Source organism: Primulina huaijiensis, chromosome 11 (genome assembly GCF_012295235.1).
Source record: "Primulina huaijiensis isolate GDHJ02 chromosome 11, ASM1229523v2, whole genome shotgun sequence".
Classification (NCBI taxonomy): domain Eukaryota; kingdom Viridiplantae; phylum Streptophyta; class Magnoliopsida; order Lamiales; family Gesneriaceae; genus Primulina; species Primulina huaijiensis.
The window spans coordinates 21,731,172-21,755,538 of record NC_133316.1 but is presented as its reverse complement, the minus strand read 5'-3'; the positions used below and the strand labels follow the sequence as shown (position 1 = coordinate 21,755,538).

Here is a 24,367-nt window from a genome sequence, read left to right as displayed (position 1 = left end):
CCCGCTTGAAAAGGAGCAGCGAGGGTGAAGGCGTGGTGGTGTCAATCCATTTTTCAGCTCCCTATTTATGACTGAAAGCGACGTATGAGAACCCCAAACCGTAACCTGCGTACAAAAACTATTGATGTAACTTGTTGCTAGTAGTATATTTACTTTCCTTTTTCTTTTCCTATTATTTTTTACTCTCTCGAGTTTTATTTTCAAAAATATTTATATTTATTATACTATATATATTTAATATTTATCTTCTTTATTAAATAATGAAAATATTTTTTTTCACTCCATTAATTTATTTAATTTTTTATTTTGATCCATCAAATTTTCAAATTTTGATTTTCATTCAATAAATTTTTTTAATTCAAATACTAACGCGATAACTAAAACTGTTAATGTAACATTGAAAAATGCTGACGTGTCATAAAAAATTAATGTTTTTTCTGATGTCACGTCATTATTTTGACCAAATTAGTCAAAATTTGAAAATTCAGTAGACAAAAACAAAAAATCAGACAAATTAATAGGTTAAAAAATATTTCCCTATTAAATATAAAATGGATAATATACAAAGAGATATATTTGTCAAATATTGTGTATTTTATACTTATATTTCTTATAAATATAAAAATTATAACATGAAAATTAAGTAAATGTGGTCGTATATATATAGTTTTACAAAACATATAGAACTACATTAATAGTCTAAAATGGTTATTTTAACGTGTCCTTCCTTAATGATATAGTAAAAAAAATTCAACAAAGTCACGAATGTACACGCATTTGCAAGATAATGAGCTGAAATTCCTTAATACAAATTAAGTTTTATGAGCTGAAATTAAATTCGACCCACATTTTAATTTGGATTTTTAAAAAAAAAACTTGTAATTACGTTTATTTTAATATATATATATATATATAAGCATAAAATGTAAGGAAAATATTTGGAATCTAACGAATTAAAAGGTATCCAAATATATCCAAACGGTTTGAGTCATGGATTCTGATTTTTTTTTTCGAATTCTTTGATCCATTTCCCATACTCAACCAAGCTAAGTGTAATATTTAATGTACATGTGGTGTAATAATATTCTTGATATTGGTGTCAGGTTTTTTTATTGATTCGTGGTAATAATTTAAATGGTAGCCCTAGTTATTTATCATTGCTTTTATTAATTTACGATTCATGAATGAAAAGATATCGAAGGCTTTAATTTGCATGATTATGTCGTTTTAATAGCATATCTGATAGATATTTAAATATACCATATATATATAATTAAAAACTGTATATACATGTGTCATGTGTTAATTTTAAGAGACGAGTTTTTTACTTGAAGAAATATTATTTTTAATTATAAATATGGATTGGATTAAATAGAGTCGTTATCAACTTTGTAGAATTGAGTTTAGACACGTGTTAATTACTATCAATTTGACTTGTTAACTTGTAAAAAAACCTTGGAGAACTGGATTAAGAGCACCTTCAATGGGAGGTTCATGTCATGTGGTTTATAAAATAAACCTAATCAAACAAAAAACCTTACATTGAGAATTGTAGGTTCAAGGTTTATAGGATAAACAGGGTCCATGGTTTTAAACCATATTTATTGTGTGGGTCTCACTACAATATAAAAAGTTGTGCCAAACTTTTGTTTTTTTTTATTTCTTTAGTTTGATATATGGTCCACACAAACTCATATAATTGTTCATTCCTTTTTGCATGCATTTGGATTCTTTTTTTTTTTTGCATAATTTTTTTTATTTCATTTAAAAAATAATAAAAATAATAATTATTCCATTTTTGGTTATAAATAGGCATAGTCTCATTCTCTACCCAACACTATCATTTTTCTTTCAATTTACACCATTACATTTTCTTTCTTGATATCCACATATGGATAAAAATTATCATCAATATTGGATGAATTTGTTGGGTTTTTATTTTATTATTTTTTTATATAAAATTTTCAAATTTGCTAAATTATAAAAAAAATGTATGATTAATTAAATAATTTTGAAAATTAAATTGATTAGTATAAATATATATTTAGTCAAATATATAAGTGAAAGTAAAAAATAAAGGTAGTAAATTAAAATGAGTAAATGAATGTGTGATTTGATAGTGAGGTCTACAAAAATTGTGTTTTTGGGTTTATGATTGGGGTAAAAATATTTAAAAATAACGAGGTTTTTAACTTTTGATGTAACAATGATGTGACACGTTATAAATCTGGTGATTAGATTTATGACCGAAGATGTCCTAAGGGGATAGATAATAGAAGGATATTTCCGCCCCATGCCATGTTGCATGTGGGAGAAAGTGGGAACACAAGTCGAGAGTACCGCTGTCCCCACGAATCCCTTTTCCTATTCTCGAAATCTATACGCCTACAACCTACCTCTCCTCTCCACAACACATCATTCTGTGATTTCACTTAATTGTGCCTAGCTTGCTAGCTAGCAAGCTCTGTTTCTTTTTTAGTTTCTCCAAATTTAATGATTGATACCAAAGACAAACACCACATGCAATCATAACCAACCGCAACATCATGCACTGTGCCAAATGTAAATTTCTTTTACATAAAAAAATTTTGTGCAGATTATTTAATTTAAAACTACAATTTTGATCGTGTATATACTGTTTATTTATATTGAAAAATTTTATTTTTAGTAAGTTACAAGTTAGAGCAATGCATTTTTTTTCTCAATAGATCGAGCATGTGATATTTAAGTCTGTATATAAAAAAGAAGACTATATATAATATGGCCAGTGATTTCTATTTTAGCCCATAATTTCATTGATCACTCATCTACAGAAATGAGCAATCTGGCTGAGCTCCGGCCATCTATTGGTTGGAAATATATAGGCATAAACATTTTTCAAAATTTGGGATACTGACTTGTTCATTAATTCATAGCCCATAGAGACACAATGCATGTCATAGACCTATCAGGACTCAAGATATCTCGATTAATTACTGTCACCAAGTCAGATTATCTCAACTTTTATATATAGTATACATAATAAAAATGTTATAATTCTCAAGTCATTCTAATGTATGGATTTCAAAATAAACTCAAATAATACAAGTTTATAATACAATCAGATCGTCTTAATTTAAAATTCGATTTTCGAAATACTTTTATAGATCAGATCATTATATCCGAATTATATATTTAATATTTTTCATAAGTATATATTTTTTGAAGTAAAAATTATTTTTTTGTCAGAGAATTAAATAAGTTCAATTTTGAGTATTACAAAATGACAAATAAATATATTGGAACGTTGCATCATGTTTTTAGAAATATTGGAACATTGCATCAAAACACATGATGCTTTTTTCAATGTAATCTTTAGAATTAATTACTTTTGTAAAGCCCAAATTTTAATTGATATTTCACATGTACCATATAGTGCAAGAATTTATTGGGTTATAATTAATATCAGAACATATGTTGCTTATTTTGATATTTTAAATTAAGTTAACATAACAACATATTAATTTTTTTAAGAGAAATAACATACTATTTTTAGAAATGGATATTCAAAGTACTGATAATTTGTTTTTTTTTTAAAAAAAAAACCAGATAAGATTATTTATTTGTTTTTAAAATTAAAAAAACATTAAAAGTATGATATCGTAGACATACAAAAGACATATTAGAAAAAAAAAATGAAATTGATCAGATTTAACTATTTACCATTATTTTCGAAAATATTTAAATTGTTTAGACGGACAAGTATGGTTAGGGATGAAATTAATTTGTTGCTTCAATTTGTGCGATAATTTGCTATCACTTTGATATATACATATTAAATTATTAAAAATTACAATATTTTATTTGGTTTGCTCACAATCGCAATCCACCGATAAGGGTGGGTGACACTCAAGATTTAAGAGGTCATGGTTAAAATTTCACTTTGATAGATCATAATTAAGGATAACAATTGATTGGGTAAACTCACCCTAACAAGCAAGACGAGTTTAGACTCGATTAAATGGATCCCAATCGGGTCCGAACGAATCCGAGATTTAACCAGACTCGTGTCCATAATATGAAAATATATAATTTACACATGTTATTTAATATTTTATTATTAATTATTAATTGAATAAAAATTGATAGGTTTTAATTTGTGGTAAAAAAATTCTTAGATATTATTAATATAAAGTTGGAAAATCATTTTAATGATTAATTAAATTTTAATTTTTTTATTTGTATTTAAAAAATTTATTTCAGCGAATTCAACCTGAATTAGACCGTCGGGTTCACGAGACGAGGCAAGATAGGTTTAATGTGAGACGGGACGGGTCTCAAGTTTAGTCGAACTCGTTCCGTTATCATCCCTAATCATAATCAGATAGAAATTCCGTTAATTTGAATTAAAAAAATTTACTCACAATCTTTAAATATTTTTAATTATGAAGTAATCGAATTGATCTCAATAGTTTGAAAGTAAAATATTATCTTTATTATTATAATCGACACAAAAATTTGTATGAGATCGTCTCATATATTAATTTTGTGATACATATCTCTTTTCTAACTCGACTCTTAAAAAAATTGTTTTGCATAAAAACTCCAACGAGATAGTTTTACAAATCAATTTTGTTAGACAAATTTCTATTTAATCGGATTTATTAAAATATAATTTTTGTATGCAAGAAATATTATATTTGACTCTAAATTTGATTCGCAATAACTCGTCTCACTGTCTCATATCCAACTCCTCAAATATATATCATCATCTCTCATCATCTCACACTAATTATTATTATTATTATTATTTTTAAGAAAACACCAATTGAATTTGAAGCAGATACCGATCCTCATAGACAGATATCGTGAACTTTCAATTGGGGGACTAATTTGGTAATAACTAGGGTTTGCATTATTCTTGTCGCGGGATTAATCAAGACGTTCTTCATTTCTTCTTCCCTGTCTTTTACACGCAGAGACACAACAATTCTTGCCGCAATAAATTCCATTAAAAAACCCAATTTTTTTTAAAAAAACCGACAATTGCAGTGTATTACCTCGTGTACTATGCCCCCTAGCACGGCAACGGAAGATTCCAGCAACGATTCGCGAGCTGAAGAACTCAAAGCCCTAGCCAACGAAGCGTTCAAAGGTAATCTGGCCAATCATCTACCCATATTCTAGGATCTAATAATGTCTTGGTGCAAGTTTTATTATTACAGTTGATTTTGGGTGTCAGCTGTTTTACTTTGTTTTTATTTTCCAGCCCGCAAGTATTCTCAGGCTATTGATTTATATACTCAAGCAATAGAAGTGGATGGCGATAATGCGGTATACTGGGCTAACCGTGCGTTTGCGCACACCAAATTGGAAGAATATGGAAGTGCCATACAGGACGCTACAACAGCTATTGAAGTCGACTCCAGATATTCCAAGGTAAGTTTTTGGGTTCTTTTGGTTTTCTTCTTTGAAATCGGTACGTGTATTATTTTCAAATATATTTGTTAGTGTTGCTTGGTTTTTTTTTTTTTTTTTTTAAATACAGGGGTATTACAGACGGGGTGCAGCATATTTGGCCATGGGAAAGTTTAAAGAAGCTCTTAAGGATTTTCAACAAGTGCGGACTGTTTGTTGCGTTTGTAATTTGTTCGCACTTCCTGAAGTTGCATTGTTTAGGTTTAGCAAAAAAGTTTCGTTCTGCCAGGTTTTTTTGCGAATGATTAAAAGCATGTGCTTTTGTTGAGGTGTTCTGTGTTTTTTTAAACCTTTTTTTAGATTGCAAATCAGAGGAAAGAGTTATTTAGATGACCAGGGTTGCATGCTTGCACTTGCATTACCTAAACATTGGACACCATTGATGGAAACTGTACATTATATATTAATATGTGATTGAACCTGTATATAATGGACATGTGATTCTCGTTATAACAAGTGTTAGGTTTTTTGTTGCGTAAGGACAGAGGAAGGTTCCGTGGAAACGGATAAGATAAATGTAGCATGTATTTTGTCAATACAAACACAATTTGAGAGATGTAGCATCTTAGAATACGCTGATGATGCTCTCAACGTTAGTAGAGATAATGTATCCTGTTGCTTTATACAAGCAGCAGAGACATTGACGTGTAAAACATGATAACTGTATGGATTCGACTTTAGGAGATAAACATGGCAGGTATGAGTTGGTAATCGCAAAGAGGAATGCTGCTTAGGTTGTGATACTGCTATGATCAGAGTAGTAATATAATTGCTATGATCTGCTTGTTGAAACTTTACTTCATATTAATATAGGTCAAAAGGATTTCTCCAAACGACCCTGATGCTACCAAGAAATTGAAGGAATGTGAGAAAGCAGTTATGAAGCTAAAATTTGAAGATGCAATTTCTGTACCTGAATCTGAAAGACATTCTGTATCTGATTCTATTGATTATCACACAATAGGTATGCAATAATGTTATCACTGCCAAGTGAAATTCTCCCTCCCTTCTTTCTTTGTGTGATTTTAAAATCTTTCAGTCTTATCTGGTCTACCACCAACACTTTTGTCCCCAAACTTTGTTAATTGTTTGACTCTCCTCTTAATACGGTTGAATAGCTGGAATTTTTGAGAATAAAGTTTTAGGTGGTGTTGTGGTGTTTGGATGTATTTTCTTATATTGGCATTATGAGTGTAATGATCATGGGCCGTAGGTTGATCCAACATGAGCCTCAGTCCATACCCATGTATCACTACTTGTCACCAACACAGTCTAGGAATTTAGGTACTTAAGCCTGAAGGTCTTGGGTTCGAGTGTTGGAAGAGGTGAAAGAAATTACTTTTCAGGGTGAGATATTATACGAGTGACGGTGAATGGGCATGGGCTGCGGCTCTAGAACGATATACGGACTATGATCAGTAGTGGTGCATGAGTATGGGTTGAAGCTCAGCGTACTGCCCATGGTCGTTAAACATGGGCTACAACTCATGCTGAACCAACTTACGGTCCATGACCAGTAGTGCATGGGTATGAGATGAGACTCATGTTGGGTCTGCCTACGACTCATGGTCGTTACAATAAGAATGGTTTATCGGAGTTTTCTTAGAAACTGTTGCAATGTGTAATGAAAGTAGATAATATTTTAAACTTGCAAATCGATCGGTGAATTGGGAGAATGTGATGTAGATGGGCTTCAGAGATGAGAAAGCTTGTTTCTGAATCCCATCAAAACTCAACTTTAATGTTTAGACTTTTAATTCCTAGTCTTTCATCCCTCTCTATTCGAGGGATATTAGCAATGGAAATATTACAATTTCCAATTCAAAATATCAGATTTATCGATTAAGAAATATATATTTTGAGATATGCCTTTTGAGAAGTTTTTCTGCTCCTTAGAAGCTAGTTATCCGTGAATTTCTTTGTACTTGATGGTAATGTGTAGGGTCTCTATAAATTAAATGGTATTCGGTGTGTCTAGGTATTGGATCTCCTAATCTTCCACGTGCTAGCAACTTTTTGTTTCTTAATTTATTGAAATCAAACATGAGATTGCATGGTTACAAATGGAGCAGGCATAATAACCCAGGATTATTGACTCTAGAACAGTGCCTGGTGTTTGGACACACGAAACTGGGTAATTTATCCACATCTATTCAATCAGTTGCATTCTACATCTAGTTTACCCTACAATTTCTAAAAATTTAGCAACCCCTTTTCACCCATTTAATAAAAAACCTGGTACAAATGACCGAGATACTCTCCAGTTTTCGTGACTTCCTCTGATATATATGATTAAACTTTAATTATTTTGTGGTAGTTGAACCTTCAATTATTAAGCGTATTATATTTCACATTTTCTTTCCTTTCTAAGAAGTAAGAATTATCATTTATCTAAAAGTTGGGTTTTAATCATGGACTAAAGTGAGAATTAGTAAAATTTACTCTACAAGTTTTAGTCTCAAATGAATTAAATTTTATAATGATTCAAATTGTAAATTTTGCTGTTAGTTTAAAAATTTATGTATAGCTGATTTTATAATTTTGAAAATTGTTAATTTTAATATTATTTTTGCTACAAATAATATAAATTCAATCAATTGAAAATGTATGTAGGTAATTCTTAACAAATTATTTTTTCGTTTATTGCACCACATAACTTTCTTTTGAAAATTTTTAGTTTAACATTTAGCGGATATTTTTGTTAATTGATTAAGTGTAATGGACTATTGACTATTATCATGGATGCTGACAAAGGCACGGGAAAAAAGTTAGGAAATTTAAAATTTTCTTGATTCATTGTAATTTCGAAAAAATAAAGGGGTAATCACTAAACATTAAGGATATTTCATTATATAAAGAAAATAACAAATGTATCAAGCCATAATAGAAGTATTTTTTTCAAAACCAAATTGTAATAGTTTGGTGATCAAGTGTCATACAATTAGTTCAGGAAACCCTTATACTTAGTCTTGTTAATGAGTATGTAACTATGGATGTCGGTAACTCTTACACGTACTAGCATATTACTATTTTATCATTATAGGGGATAGGCCAGGCTCATCTTTTGTTTTCCTGAAAGCTACTGCTGTAGCAGCGGCAGTTGCTGTAGTGGCAGTATATACGGGGGATATAGCAGCCATATCAGTGGCAGCGAGAGCCATGGTTATGATATTGGTGTTCTGGGTAACATTTTGGCATGGTCACCGCAACAAAGGTACCAAGGGTCAAACATTTGACTTAGGTAGAACTTTTAAGATAAAATTATTTAATGAGTAGATATAAAAAAAACTTATGATCTTCTTAGTTGAAAAACTTGACCTTTTAATTGTGGATAAAATATAAGTTCTAGGTGAATCTGTATCTGAAAAGTAGTTATAACACAGCTAGATCTTATCATCTCTTTGATGTTGCTACCTAATATAATTGCATTTGTTGACCTAAGGAACTTTTAGTAATCGGAGATTAGGGATCTGTTGTTTCAATGGTGCTGGTCTAACTTTGGTGAGTGATTAGTAGAAGAGAATTGCTATCAAATAGTTGGGCAAACCACTAGTAATTGAGTGCTCTCAAGCAAGGTTTCAAAATTTCACCAGTTTATCAGCTGTAAAGTTCTAAGTTTCAGAAGGAAATGTTTGAAAATTGATTTGTTGAACTTTCTTAGGTATAGAATGTGTTATCTGATGACTGATGCTGTTTATTTTTTCTCTTATTTTCTTGCCAAGTTAAAAAATTTATTCTTATCGGACTACTTTTTGGTTCCTCTCTAATCTCGGGTCTTCCTTGCAAAGCTTCTACATCGCGTGGTGAATTGGGCGGGTTGTGTGGTATGTCAAACCAGACATAATCTAAAATAGTATCCTTAGTGGATCCTAACACGAGTCCTAAAAAAATTGGCTTGGAATCGGTGATACCTGGGTTATATTGGATATCTGAGCGATGTTGGGTGGCGGCGTGCAAACTTATCTGATGACCCTGGTCAGCGTAAAATTCAGAATTGTTGTTGGTTTTGAATCTTAACGAAGTAGTTCGAAGTTGAATTTGGAACTATTTTGAAATTAAACGAGAAGGTTAGATTCTGGAAACCAAAGAAAATAGCTGGGAGACAAAATTTGTTCCTAGATTAGACGATTGGACCAAGAACCTTGTGGAATATCCATATGATTTGTTTATATCTCACTCTCTCAAGAGAAGCATCAATAAAAATGTACTCAATCATACCTGGGTGTTGGTTTCTGTATGAGACTTTTGAGAAAAACAAAAAGAATAGTCATGTCACGTTTGATGAACAAACACGTTCGTGACACACAACCAATTTTGACTAGCTCTGCCATCTCATCCTACAAGAAACTAAATTCAATTGTCCGGGTCACGGTTCTAGAATCGAAACAACATCATTGAAACCGATCTCCTTCTGAATGCCCATTTAAATTCATGATCATGGTACCACTCTACCACGTATGAGAGTTTTTTGGGCTGAAATTTAATTGTCTGATCTTGATAGTCTTTGGTATATTTATGATACTTATTATCTGATAATTTTGTTCTTGAAAGGGTGGGGCTCAAATTGGATAATTTGAATTGATTAAATAACCTTAAGTTATTTAAATACCAACCTATCTATTTTTTTAAACACATTTCCTCCCTTTCGAATTAATGTTGTTTGATAATTAATCTGATATGACTTTTACCTGGTACTATGTTGGAAATTTTTATATTATCTTTTTTTGCTTTCCTTAAATCCCTTCCAAGTGATTCGAATCCATAACATTTATGATCTGGGTTTAAGGTGCTTACCAGCAGGCTTAAATTGCCGTTTATTTCTTCACGTTATCTGTATGCAATTATTCTCAAAGAACGCCAACTTGCTAGAACGTCTTATGAATATTTTCTGCTTCATGCTCTGTATTCCTTTTACGATTCATAAAACTGGAAAATTAACAATGATTGTCTTTTCTGTTCTTAGACGTGGAGCCTCAGTATACTGGCGCTAGAATAGGAGATGTTGTGACTTTGGACTTTGTGAAGAAAATGATGGACGATTTCAAGAACCAGAAGTGCTTACACAAAAGGTATACAATGGTACATACATACTACTTTGACTGTTATATGCTGTGAGTCTTGCATCAAATTTTAAAAAACTCTATATTTTGGAAGGTCCAAGTCTTCAGTCTTCTATTTCTAGCTTTGTAAAATAATATTTTATGGACGATATTAGTATTTAGATATGATGGTTAGTTTTCATTACATTACAGATATGCCTACCAGATTGTGCTGCAGTTAAGAGAAATGCTTCGGGCATTGCCATCTCTTGTTGATATCAATGTTCCTGATGGGAAACATTTCACTGTGTGTGGTGATGTACATGGCCAGGTGATTCCTCTTCCGTCATTAATTTTCTTGGAACATTCTTGTTATTGTTAGCTTTACCTTATTTCGTGAGCCTCACTTGACATAATAATTTTTAAATGTTTGTTCGACAATTGTTTCCTTGGTACGTGTAAACTTTATTTCCTGAGGACATGCACTCTTTAACTTGGTGGTATCAACCTCTCTTGGTATATTTTGGTCAAAACAATTTGTATGCTTAAGTATGTTAAGAAGCTTGTAGCACATTGCTGGGTATAGTGGATTTATTGCGAGAACTTTCCAATTCTCTTTAGTGTATGGAAGGTGTATTACCAAAAGTGTGTTTTGCATGTGAAAATCTATTATGCATAATATGCATTTGGCTCATGCATCTAGCCTTCAAATGATGGGCTCAACTTTGAAAATGTTTTGGAATCAGTTTAAGTTTTTTTCTTGTTTTGTATCAATTATTGTTTGTGTTGGTTGCTATGTGGTTTGGATTTCAGTTGACATATCTCTTTCAGTTTGACATGCTGCAACTAGATAATTGGTATTTTTCTTTTAAAAACATGTTCTATATGTGTGTGTGTGTATATATGTATTGGTGGCTCATATTCGGTGATTGCAGTTTTATGATTTGATGAATGTATTTGAGCTCAATGGGCTTCCATCAGAGGATAATCCGTATCTGTTCAATGGAGACTTTGTAGATAGGGGTTCATTCTCTGTTGAAGTGATACTCACACTCTTTGCCTTCAAATGCATGTCGCCATCAGGTATCCTCCCTTTGTTCTTGAATTTTGAATTTTGTTGCACTATACCTAAGTCGTTGTTAGGGTTATAAACAGACTGAACCAACTGGAGTATTATTTATTTATTTTCTTAAAATTGATATATTCTCAAAGAATTACAGCACGTAGGATTGGATCTAATAGTATTTTTTCCGCAATGGTTTCAGCTATGTACCTTTCTCGAGGGAACCATGAAAGCAAGAGCATGAACAAAATATATGGTTTTGAGGGCGAGGTCAAGTCAAAATTGAGTGATAAGTTTGTGGAACTATTTGCTGAAGTGTTTTGTTGTTTACCTCTGGCTCATGTCATAAACAAGAAAATTTTTGTGGTCCACGGAGGACTTTTCAGCGTCGATGGTGTTAAGCTCTCTGAAATCAGAGCAATTGATCGATTTTGTGAGCCTCCTGAGGAAGGTAAGCAAAAAATGCGGTGGTATAATTATTTCTTATTGTCATTCATTTGACTCTTCTGGTTGTTGTAGGCTTGTAGCATGTAGCCTTATAAAGTTTTTTCTCCCGTAAAAAATTTAAAGAAAAAACTTCGATGATGTTAATTTTTTTTACCAATTTCCATTGAAATATGTTTACCCAACGACACTCTTGAAAAAATTGACCTCTTTTATCTGAAGCTTACTTATATGAACTCTAGTATTAATGTTTACCTTAGCACGGATTTACCACTTTACCTGTTAACGGGTTTGGAGGTGTTCGTTATATGCTCGTGTTTCATGAAATATCTTTTGACTGTGGCTTATTTTTCTGAGTCAATACTCTCAAAATTCTTGATGATTGTTCTCCATTCCTTCCTCTTTTCTTTAGGAAGACTTCAAGTAGGATTCTAGGATATTAGACACTTAAGTCAATAATAAGGGACCAAAATCAGGACTGGGAGTGGATAAGAGGTATTTACTGAAGTGAGTGAGGAGATTGTACCGATTGAAGAGTTCTGTTCATTTGTGAACGATCTATAAACGTTCTTTACTCAGTTAGAGGTATTGTAACTCCTGTTTGCTTTAGGAAATCTTTATTTAGAGATGTCATATGTTGTTTTTTTGAAGCTTCATTTTACCCGAAAATATAGTTTCTAAATTTTGAAATTTGGGTTTATCTGGTCATGGATGGTTTTTTTAAACATTCATTTTACGTGAAATCAAAAAATATATTTTCTGAATTTCAATGTTTGGCTTTATCTGGTAACCCGATTAAATGCTGTAGAAAGGTTGTATCATTCACGGCCACTTCTGGCCCTTCTATGAAAGCTGATATTTTTTACCACATAATTTTCAGTATAATAATTTGTTATACATCCTATGTTTTTTTTTCTTTTTTTATATTGTGCTGTGGTTGTTGAAGCCTGATTGTACCCGCTGTTCCTTTCTTGATAAATATATCCTATGTTATGAAGTTGCTGCAACACTGCATCCAATTCCCCACTTGTGTAAAGTTGCAGTGTTGATGACATCTGAAGGAACTATTTCAATGTCGCTGCTTTGCCATCTAAATTTTGGATAAGAATTGGTTTCCTTTTATGGTTTTGTAATCGATAAACAGGGTGCTGCTTTGCCATCTAAATTTTGGATAAGAATTTATTTTCTTTTATGATACTGTAAACGATAAAAATGGTTGCTTCTAACATTCTAGCTCTTGTGCTTTTTTGCTCACTTGAAGGTATATCTTGTTACTCTTCTTAAAGATGATTGCTTCTGCAGTTTTCATAAGATGAATTTTTTAGACAATTAGCAATCACTGCAGCATGTTAAACTATGCATTATCTAGGGTGTTATGGCAGAAGTCATTTGTTTCTTTTCTATGTTATTCAGGGTTGATGTGTGAATTGTTATGGAGTGATCCACAACCTCAACTTGGGAGGGGACCCAGCAAGCGTGGCGTTGGTCTTTCATTTGGTCCTGATGTAACAAAAAGATTTTTGCAGGACAACAACCTAGGTTGTTTTCTATGAATTTAATTCAAATTCACCGCATTGGCTGTGCACTTTATATTTTCACAAACAAAACATCTTCAGCTCAACTTGTTAATGATTTACAGATTTAATAGTGCGGTCACATGAAGTTAAGGATGAAGGTTATGAGATCGAGCATGATGGAAAACTTATCACTGTGTTCTCTGCTCCAAATTACTGTGATCAGGTTATCTTGTTCTCAATTCATCTTACAGCGTATGATTGTCTCGATCCTTTTTATGCAACTAGGCCGTTCAGGGCGCAAGCATGTATGTGGATGCCAAACTGGTTTGTGTAATTATATCTTGCTTTTGAATGTTTGGATAGTTTGTTTCTGTCTTTATCTGATAGCCAAATCCTGTCTTGAGCCTTCATAAGCCTGCCACAAAATGCTGTTTAGTCACTTTAGATGGTGAAATGGTGAGCAGTCCTAGAAGATTGGCCGGTTAAGCTTCACCATACCTTGGATTCCTGGTGGTTTACTTTAAGTGCGAGAGATTTCCTACGAATTAGTTGATTTGAGGAACAAACTCTTCCATTGCATCCCATCAAAACTCCCACCCATATTTAGCAGACAAATTGAAGAGGTGCGAAATTTAAAGTGATCTAAGTCTAAAATCTTGATTGCCATTCGGAAGTTTTCTCGACACTTGTATTCTCTTATGTTTCCTGTAGGGTCTACTGCTCATTTTGAATATTCTTCGCTACTTCATTGACCTTGTTGAATCCCTGTCGAAAACTTCCTTGATTTAGGAACTTGGTAGAGGAACTGACCACACACTGACAGGCTTTGTACATTTGACATTAAGCTAATCAACAGATTACAAGCTTTTTGTCATGCTTTTGGAATTGTTTGGCGTATGTTTTCAGGACCTTTTGAATATGGTAAAAACTCATTTATGGGCATCGAACGAGGTTTAACATGCATTTCTTGCAAAATGTCAAGTGGATGACTTTGTGTTCTTAACTCAATCTGTATGTTTAGGTTCATCTGGTGCTCATTTGTTTTAAAACTGCAACTTTGCTCAAAGATTAATATTTTATCTTCTGGTTGCAGATGGGAAACAAGGGTGCCTTTATTCGTTTTGAAGTTCCTGATCTGAAACCAAATGTCGTCTCCTTTTCAGCTGTGGTTAGTAGCTTCCCTCCTGCACAATGCCCCTAAACACATACGACAATTTAAAAATGAAAATTGTCACCACCATCCTTTTTTTGGTGCACCTTCTAAATTTAACCTGGATGGCTGTTTGAATCCAAGCCTGTGAAAATAACCACCATGTTCCATTTTAGCATGAATTTACACTATTATGGTTAGAGCACAAATTTTGACAGTGAAATCTTTTGATCAATTTGCAGCCGCACCCAGACGTCAAGCCAATGGCATATGCAAACAATTTCCTGCGAATGTTCTCATAAACCATGATCCCTACCTTGCGCTGCTTTATATATCCTATCCCGCACGCTTGTTACCTAACAAGTGAAAAATAGCAGCAGAAAGGCTGAAAGAATTCGTTTACGTCAAGGAAAACATGTGTATGTTCCTATACAGACGACTCTTTTCTGACATGCCACAATGTGGATTTGGAAGTTATAGGCTAAGCAGGCAGGCAACACAGCGGTCGCCATCATTTATATTCATGTTCTTTTTAATTATGCTCATTGTGATTTGAATTTGCTGTGGATGTCAATAATAAATTTTTCCTTTTGTGTTGCGTTTTAAGGATTAAGCTTGGGTTATATTTTTCAAAAATATTCAAGTTTTCATCATTTTTTCTTTCACAGTTCACAATAGAATTATATTAATTCTTGAGATGGTCGAGCTCGAGTTTGAGTAATCCAAAACTTGTAGTGCCCAATTAGAATCTAGTAAAAATTAAAGTTTTATTAGAAATCTAGAGATCAATGTTTATCAACTTGTAGAGTAGATTCAAATATCACAAAATTTCCTGTTGTACGAATATGGAATGAAAGGGACACATTCCATCCGAGCGTGAAAACATCTATACCCCCAAAGACATGAACTGTGTAGCCTTCTCCCATGAAAGATCAATGTTGTGGCAACGTTTACTTGCACTGTTGCCCTTTTCCTTTTCTGTCATCAAGTCATTTCCCTCTTTTCCTTTCATATTGCCATTCAATCATCAAGTCTGATCAAATGAAGCACGCCTCGGTTTATGACGCAATTCTTGTGTATTTCGTATTGAATCTTTGAAAATTCATCATATCAAGTGTTGTACTCACCCATTGGCCATTAACTTATCACAAACCAGTGACTGTAAAATATGGGAAGATTTGAATTGCCATCTCCCAGCCTGTTTTCACTCGTGATAATGAAATTAGATTCTTGACCCTACATTTGCTTCATTTTTCTCACCCAAAATCATACCCCACCCGTCACGTCAATCAAATCTTTGCACATATTCATTTACTTCTCTCCCTCTTTCTTGCGTTTGAATCCGATGAGGCTTCCCACCGTGGTGAAACCACCATTTTTTCTCAAACAACAAATTTTATTCACAAAATTCAACTCAAAATAAAGAAGATGCTCTGTCCACTTGCACGTTCATGTTCCCTTCAAACTCTTCTCCTAATACTACTTTTTCTTTTATTATCTCCTGTCTTCTCCACTATTCAAGTTCCTAGAAACAGCCAGTCAAACAAGAATCCCCCTCCTAATATGGATCCACTTGAACTTGAAACCTTGTTCAAGATAATGGAAACTCTGTCATCTGATGAAAATTGGAGAGTTTCATACCCTGACCCCTGTCAAGCGGGTTCATCCTGGCCCGGAATTGAATGCAAATTTACAGGAAGTGACGATCTTTTCCATGTAATCAGACTTGATTTTGGCACCTCCCCAAATCCAACGTGCAAGAAAACAGCCACATTTCCTTCAGAAATCTTTCATCTCTCATATCTTGAATCCATTTTCATTTTTCAGTGTTTCACTCATACCCCAACGATTATTTCACTCTCAGTAAACGAATCGCATATCAGTTCTCCAATTCAACAGCTGAGTTTGAGATCAAATTCTAGACTTATTGGCTCAATCCCACCTCAACTTTCCTCTTTGAAATCACTTCAAATCCTCACATTGTCACAAAACAGGCTCACAGGGCCAGTTCCAGTTGAAATTTTCAGTTTGAGTTCACTTTTGCACCTGGATTTTAGTTACAACTTTATCACTGGAACAATCCCCTTTGAAATGGGCAATTTTAGAAACCTTATGGGCCTTGATTTAAGCTACAACAAGTTCACGGGACCAATCCCTTCTAAACTAGGACAGCTCAGTGATCTTCAAAAGCTTGATTTGAGCTACAATTCTTTGACCGGAAGCATTCCAGAAAGCTTTCAACAGCTGAATTCTTTGGTTTTCTTGGACTTGAGCAGCAACAAATTGAGCGGGGGACTCCCAGAAGGATTGAAAGGGTTGCAGAATTTGCAGTATTTATTAATGGAAGATAATCCAATGTTTATAACTCTGCCATGGGAACTCAGTCAGCTCAATAAACTTCAAGAACTTAGGCTTGGAAATTGTGGGTACTCGGGAACAATACCAGAGAAGTATTCAGAACTAACAAATCTAAGCACACTTTCATTGCAGAACAACCGTTTATCAGGTGAAATTCCAGCGAGTTTTGGCAATCTATCACTCATATATCACTTGAATTTGAGCAGAAACTTTCTGAACGGCGTTGTGCCTTTTAACTCAAGTTTCTTAAAAAGGCTTGGAAGAAATCTGGACCTCAGTGGCAATCCTGGGCTGTGTTTGAGTCCATCTGCAGCAGCATATGATGATCATGTTGGAGTTGATGTTTGTGGGAATAATAAATCTGGATCATCGATCCAGCCATTGAAGAATTCTGAAGCTCCAAGGGATAATATAATATCATTTTGGTTAAATGTTGCTTTGATTTTTCTTGCATTGAATGCCATATTGTTTTCTGCTTAATGGTTTGCTAAAGTAGTTTCTTGCTTATCAAATGTTGCTATTTTAATAGTCTTATGTTTCTCTGATACTGCTTCAGCATATGATATTGGTAGGTCATAAATATTCGAGCAAACCCAAATCTAACATACATATAAATATATCACTTCTAATTATGAATTTTCTAATACACATTTGTTCATTTATTTTAGCAAATTAAATCAATAGTTTTTTATGGGTTCTTTTGTAATTTAATGTATATCTTAAATGGCTTTGAATATTAATGTGAATTTTCTAATATACCCTTGTTCATTTAATTTAGCAAATTAAATCAATAGTTTTTTATGGGTTTTTTGCTACTAAAATTTGTTACTAAAATGAGTGTATTTTTTTATTATTGATAATGAATATTTAATATTTATATCTTATCTTATCTTTTATTTTACATATAAATACGTCAATTTTATAATAAGTTGATTTTAAAATATGAACTAAGAAGCATCATATATGTTATAGATATTGAAATATGTTAAAGATTATTTCTAAAAATATTTTTTTAACGTAAAATTATTATAAATTATTATGTGATTGCATTTTTTCAATATTTTTCTGAAATTATTTTTTAATTGTGATTTTGCTACTTATACCTCTCATTGCGGAGGTAGAAAACCTTGTACCATGTATGGATATATAACTCGCTTTACATTACATACATAAAAAACAATTTTTTCTCTTTTCTACGTATTAATTAATTTATCATTATATATGATGAATTTATATATATAAAAACTATTTTTCACATTTCAAAATAACAAAATTGTTATTTAATATTACTCACTTATTAAATTTACTAAGTTATATTAACCAATTCATGGTGCATTATTACTATGATTGTAATTTAATAGAACATAGGTGAGGGCATAGGGTGGTCATCCTAATAATTAATATTTGTGTTTAAATTATTATTAATAATTAAAATTACTGTGTTCGATGAAATTATTTGATCAGTGAGAATAAATTTGATTTAGAGAAATTATTTCTAGAATATAAAATAACATCCATATCATATTTGTTAGGTGCAATAATTGTTTATGCAAGGTACAACAATCGAAATGTGACGTTTGAGTTGTTTTACGATTTTAAAATATTTTAGTTAACGTTACATTGTTACCCCGGTTATAACTTTTGGTAAAGCGACATATTTTTTGTAGCTTAATTGTTTTTTGTAATATTCGACAGTACTCAAAATATTGTTTTTCTATATATTACTTTTTAATGATTATATATATTTTGTGTGTGATATAAATATATTCTAAATTAGTTTTAGAATTATGTGAATATATGCATTTTTTTTTTATATTTTTATGATGTTATGACTTAAATTTTTTAAAAACATTTAGTAACATTTGAAATATTAATATTTGTATCTAAAAATTACGATGTGTCCCATTAGTTTTTTTTAAAGGAAAAAATACCGTTATATTTTGGACTTTTTCGATTATGAATTATTTTGAATTTTTTTTGCCTCCTTAATAAAATATATATCTACATCCCTTATCTCGAGAGAGTTTTTTTCTAATATATTATCTGCTTTTGAATTTTCTTGTATTTTCTCATAATTTTTATTTCAAGTAATTATATCAATAATTTTAAAATTAATATATACATCATATCTATTTTAATCACTCCATTTTTTTCCAATTGTTTTTAGACCCAAATCGTGAACGACTTAAATAAACAAAACAGGAAGATCATAGTAAAAAACACACAAGCATTAAAGAGATTAATCAAAATCAAATCTGACGATGAAAAGAAACATAAAAATTAAATATGATGTTATGATTGCTGAATTTAATCGAAGAAAAATAAGCTGTGAAATAATATATGTTATTGAATAATTTGTGAAAAATTATGTTTCTACGTTCATTTGCAAATTTAGAATCAATATTCATAACGTACTTAAGTTCGTTATCCACGTGCAACGCACGTGTTTTGCTACTAGTAAAGAAAAAATTATCACTTTTGCATATCGTAGAATTCATAAATCACTTTCAAGTTATAAAGACCCAATTTAAATGGTCTTTTACGGATTCGACTCTCTGGAGATTCATGTTTTGATTTGTAGAGCAGTCAACATGAAATATTTAATTTATTTAACATTTTGATTCTGTGCGTGGGCAATTCGAAAGATATCATTGGTCCGGATATGAAGTTACTCGTCATCTCGAGAGATCACCACAGTTACTGTAACATAGGAATTTACAGGTCACAATCGACTGACCTGCATTATAAAAGATCGGTCAGAAACAAAAATGACAAATTCTTTTATAAAGCAACAATGGAAAAGAAATTATAAATGGGAATTTTTTACATATGAATTTCAAGAAATGTAGGATATGACATAACAAGACCACTGGAAAACAAGGACAAGTTCAGACAGGAAATGGACCCCACATTTCTATTTTACTACTTTTACCTTTCTTCACCTTTTTTTGGTGGTACAAAGGTTCCACCTTCTCTTGCAGGTTTGCCCCTTAGTTTTTCCTTTCATTAATCCAAACTGTTACACAAGAATTTGGTTCAGTTCTGATTAATGATCTGTCTTTTTCTAACATGCGGAGCTCCCCTTTACATGTGTCATATGTTTTTGCCATTTGCAAAATTCCCACGTACGAAGGGTGGAACTTGTGGAAAATATTGGTTTATAGCCCGTTCATAATGAGGAATTTATATTACTCCTTTACACGAATAATTAACTCAAAATTGTTTGAGAAGTTCATCGTGCAGCTTCATAAAAAGTTTGCATGTATTCCACAATAAATAGAGATGGTACCATATATAATAAATACACACGGTAATGTTGTGAAAGTGTGTTATTGTAGTCATATGAACCTGGCTTCTGACCCTAGTTAGTTGTTCCTTTACATCTGTCTTATTTTAATGTCATCGTTTGAAATAGAATTCATTTTACAATATTAGAAAAGTATATGTGCGTTGCCCATTGAAACAATTTTATTTGAGATAAAATTAGTTAATCTAATAAATAAAAATGAAAATTATATTTTTTATAAATTCATATTAATCACATATATGAAGTCTTCATATTTTCACGTGTTTATTTTAAATAATTTATTTATTGTTATATCATTTTTATTGTTATTTGTCTTTTTCTCTTAATTTATTAGTGAATACAAGTATTTTCTCATTGTATTTAGCATCAATGGTGTACTTTTTTTATCGTAAATGAAATGCTTGTGATATATTTTATGCATCTCTTGAATTTCTAAATATGAAAATAATGATTTTCTGTCTAATCTAGATGATCGAGTTTTTTCAGCAAAATAATTTATAACAATTGGATATCTTTAAACAAAATATTATTGTAAGTGTATATGTCAAGTTTTAATAACAAGTACATGTATCTTCTGATAGAAGTTGATATATTACAAATCTACCTCAATAACAATTCTTTTGTTAACTTTAACAAAAAGTTGAATAAATTAATAAACTAAATCGAAATTACAATAAAAAGATGAAACGAATATAAATAATTTAAATTAAAATAATAAATAAATAACTGTTAGAATCTCGATTAATGCACATATTATTTAATCTTCTATAATGATTGAATTTCAATTTTTAATCTATGTTTTTTGAAGAAATTCATTATTTTATCCATATACTATGTCGAGTTATATTGAACTAATTCAACAGCATACAATTACCAAGTGTCTTTTTGTTATTTAATAATTACAATTGCAATAATGAACGGTGGAATTATCTAGCTTTCGTTTTTCAGTCTATGACTATCAACATGTGCTCAATATCATATATTGTTAGGATCGGCTAAGTGTTTAGAGGGGATGAATGAACACCCAGTAAAATTTTCGACACGATCTGTTTAGGCTAACAAAAGATAATCACTTTATGTCAACTCGGTTGACATACGAGTCAGCAAGTTAATATATATTCTTGGAAAAAGACTCGTGTTCAAAGTTGAACCAAATAGATACTAACACGAGAATCGGCCGAGTCAATTATCCGAATGCCAAAAATATTCAAGATGTTCAGTCGCTTTTTCGATGATGAAAATACTATTAGACATCAAATTCAAGCTGAATTTGATGAAGAAAATGGAGAAGAAATGCATCATCCTTTGAAAAATTCACAATATGTAGAAAACGAGCAACAATCAACAATCAATCAATACATTTCAGTCAACGAGATAGAAAATGAACAAAGATCTCAACGAGTTAGAAGAATATCTATATGGATGACAGATTATGAAATAACTACCGTTGACCAAATTGAAGATTCATTTGTTTATTTTGCTCTATTTTCATATTGTGACCCAGTAACTTTCAAAGGTGTCGTCAATGAATCATAATAGCAGAAGGCAATGGATGTTGAAATCGCATCAATCGAGGAAAAAGGCAACTTAATAATTGACCGAGCTTCTAAAAGATAAAAAAAGCAATAGGTGTGAAGTGAATTTACAAGAATAAATTGAAAGAAAATGGAAAAGTAGACAAATTCAAGACACAATTGTTAGCAAAAGTCACAAACAAGAGTTTAGAGTCGACTATAAAAAAAATTTTGCTCAATTTTCAAGACATGATACGATCAGACTGGTAATTGCCTTAGCAATGCAGTATTCATTGTCTATCTTCTAATTGGATGTGAAATCGGCGTTCTTACATGGAAACTTGGAAGAACACAAACGCGCACACACACATATATCGATTAATCTCCTGATTATATTAAGCTTGGAAATTAGCATAACATGTATAAATTGAAAAAAGTTTTGTATGAGCTAAAGCAAGTCCCAAGAGCATGGTATAGTTGAATTGAAGCTTATTTTTTAAGGTGTGTTTTAAAAAATGCCCATATGAGTATACACTTTGTACAAAATTTGAAGATAAAGGAAAGTGGTCATTGTTTTGATTATTATGTTGATGATTTTATATTCACAGATAATGACAGTGTCATCTTTGAAAATTTTAAGGAGTACATGATGGTTGAGTTGATATGTCGTACCTTGGTAAGATGCATTATTTTCTTGGTATTAAAATAGTTCAAAATACTTATGGGATTTTTATTTCCCGAAAGAAATATGTTCAAAAAGTTTTGTGCATATTTTAGATGGAGAAATGCAATTATGCAAATACTCCCGTAGAGTGTGGTTTGAAGCTAACCAAATATTGTGAAGGAAAGAAATTGACATCACACTTTACAAGCAAATTGTTGGAAGCTTAATATATTTAACATCAACAAGGCAGTATATTATGTATTATTTTAGTCTCATAAGCAAATACATGGAGAATCCTACATAAATTCATCTTCAAGTTGCCAAGAAGATTTTATGGTATTTGCAACGAACACCAGAACTTGGTCTCTAATATAAGAAATGAGAACAATCAGACTTGATGGCTTTTTGTGATAATGATTATGCAGGAGATCGAGATGAAATAAAAAGAACTTCATGATATGCTTTTTTCTTAGATTCAACGGTCGTTCCATGGACTTCGAAAAAGCAATCAATTGATACTTTATCAACCACTGAAGCTGAATTTGTTGCAGCAACTTAATGTGCATGTCAAGCTATTTGGTTGAATTTTTTTTAAGAGCTTAAATTCAAGAATCATGATCTTATTGCAATTTATTGTGATAATAGTTAACCCATAAAATTGTCAAAGAATCAAGTCCTACATAGAAGAAGCAAGCACATTGATGTAAATTATCATTTTTAAGAGACCTCACAAAGAATGAAACAATTGATCTTATCTATTGCAGAAGCGAATTGAAAATCAAGTAGCCGACATGTTTACCAAGTCTCTCAATGTTTACCAAGTCTCTCAAACTGTCTGTATTTCAGAAACTAAGGGAGCTACTTGGTATTAGCACACTAAATAACTAGTATGAGGGAGAGTGCTTTTATTAAATGGATGTTGATCTTACCGGTTTAAAGGAGGGTTTATTGAATTGTTAGAAATTTATTCAAGTCTTTAGTTATCTGTCTTGTCAAATAATGTCTGTTAGTCATGGTTTATTAGTAACAAAGTATTACATGAAATAAATATCTTTGCATATTTGTTATTTAATTGTTTTAGTGGTATTGTTGCTACTTTTATGGTTCTTTCCGTTGATGTATTTGCCTATAAATGACGCATTGCTCAATAAAGAATATGTATAGCATAAAACAAATTTTCTCTTTCTTTGATTTATATTTTATTCTCTCGCTTTCTTAATTTTTCTATCATTGCGAAGTCTGAACAATTAATCACATATTTATATGTTTATTTAACTTGAAGCTTAAAAATTAAAGTTCGAATTATTTTTTGTTATAAAACATATATATTTATTTAACTTGAAGTTTAAAAAATTAAGTTTGAACCATTTTTTTGTTATAAAACGTAGAAAATATTTGAATCGTACCATTACTACAAGCTATAACTTTTGGTAAATCGACAAACGTTATAAGAGGCGAGGTCACATGTTCGATTCCCATTGGTTGCAAATAATGAAATACTGAGAAAGAGATTGTTGGGATGCAACAATTGTCCCTTCTTGTTAGAACAATCAAAACGTGGTGTTAGTCTGGTGTACAGTTGAAAAAATTTGAATTACACAATTACCACAAGTTATAAATTTTAATAAAACGACAATTACTTGCTCATACTAATATTTTTTTAGTTTCAATAATCATTACTTTACATGTATATTATAAGACTAAGACCAATGGCCTATAAATAAGATTCCAACAGCCTAATAAGTATCTACCTACCAATATAGCTGTTCTAATAAAACACTGAATAGATGTATGGGGGGGCCTTCATTCAACTCAACTTTTCCCCCCACTATCCATTCCCTTCCTTTTATTACC

The 24,367-nt window shown here is 31.6% G+C and overlaps 2 protein-coding genes across 3 annotated transcripts; both read left to right on the top strand.

Annotated features, from left to right (window-relative positions):
* Nucleotides 1-4,794: 4,794 nt before the first annotated feature.
* On the top strand, nt 4,795-15,276 carry LOC140987947 (serine/threonine-protein phosphatase 5-like). Of its 2 annotated transcripts, none has more exons than XM_073456743.1 (12): nt 4,795-5,134; nt 5,249-5,418; nt 5,528-5,621; nt 6,271-6,421; nt 10,421-10,526; nt 10,710-10,827; nt 11,432-11,579; nt 11,762-12,010; nt 13,417-13,542; nt 13,643-13,743; nt 14,614-14,688; nt 14,913-15,276. In XM_073456743.1, exons 2-12 carry the CDS (start codon nt 5,300-5,302, stop codon nt 14,970-14,972), a joined length of 1,347 nt encoding a protein of 448 aa, XP_073312844.1. In that variant the 5' UTR covers nt 4,795-5,134; nt 5,249-5,299; the 3' UTR covers nt 14,973-15,276. The 2 variants fall into 2 exon arrangements, with proteins under 2 accessions (XP_073312844.1, XP_073312843.1); XM_073456742.1 differs by having other exon boundaries at nt 4,796-5,134; nt 5,528-5,599.
* A 249-nt stretch (nt 15,277-15,525) lies between these two features.
* LOC140988697 (uncharacterized) lies at nt 15,526-17,573 on the top strand. Its single transcript, XM_073457745.1, has one exon. The coding sequence runs from the start codon at nt 16,099-16,101 to the stop codon at nt 17,506-17,508; it is 1,410 nt and encodes a 469-aa protein (XP_073313846.1). The 5' UTR covers nt 15,526-16,098; the 3' UTR covers nt 17,509-17,573.
* The last annotated feature ends 6,794 nt before the right edge of the window (nt 17,574-24,367 follow it).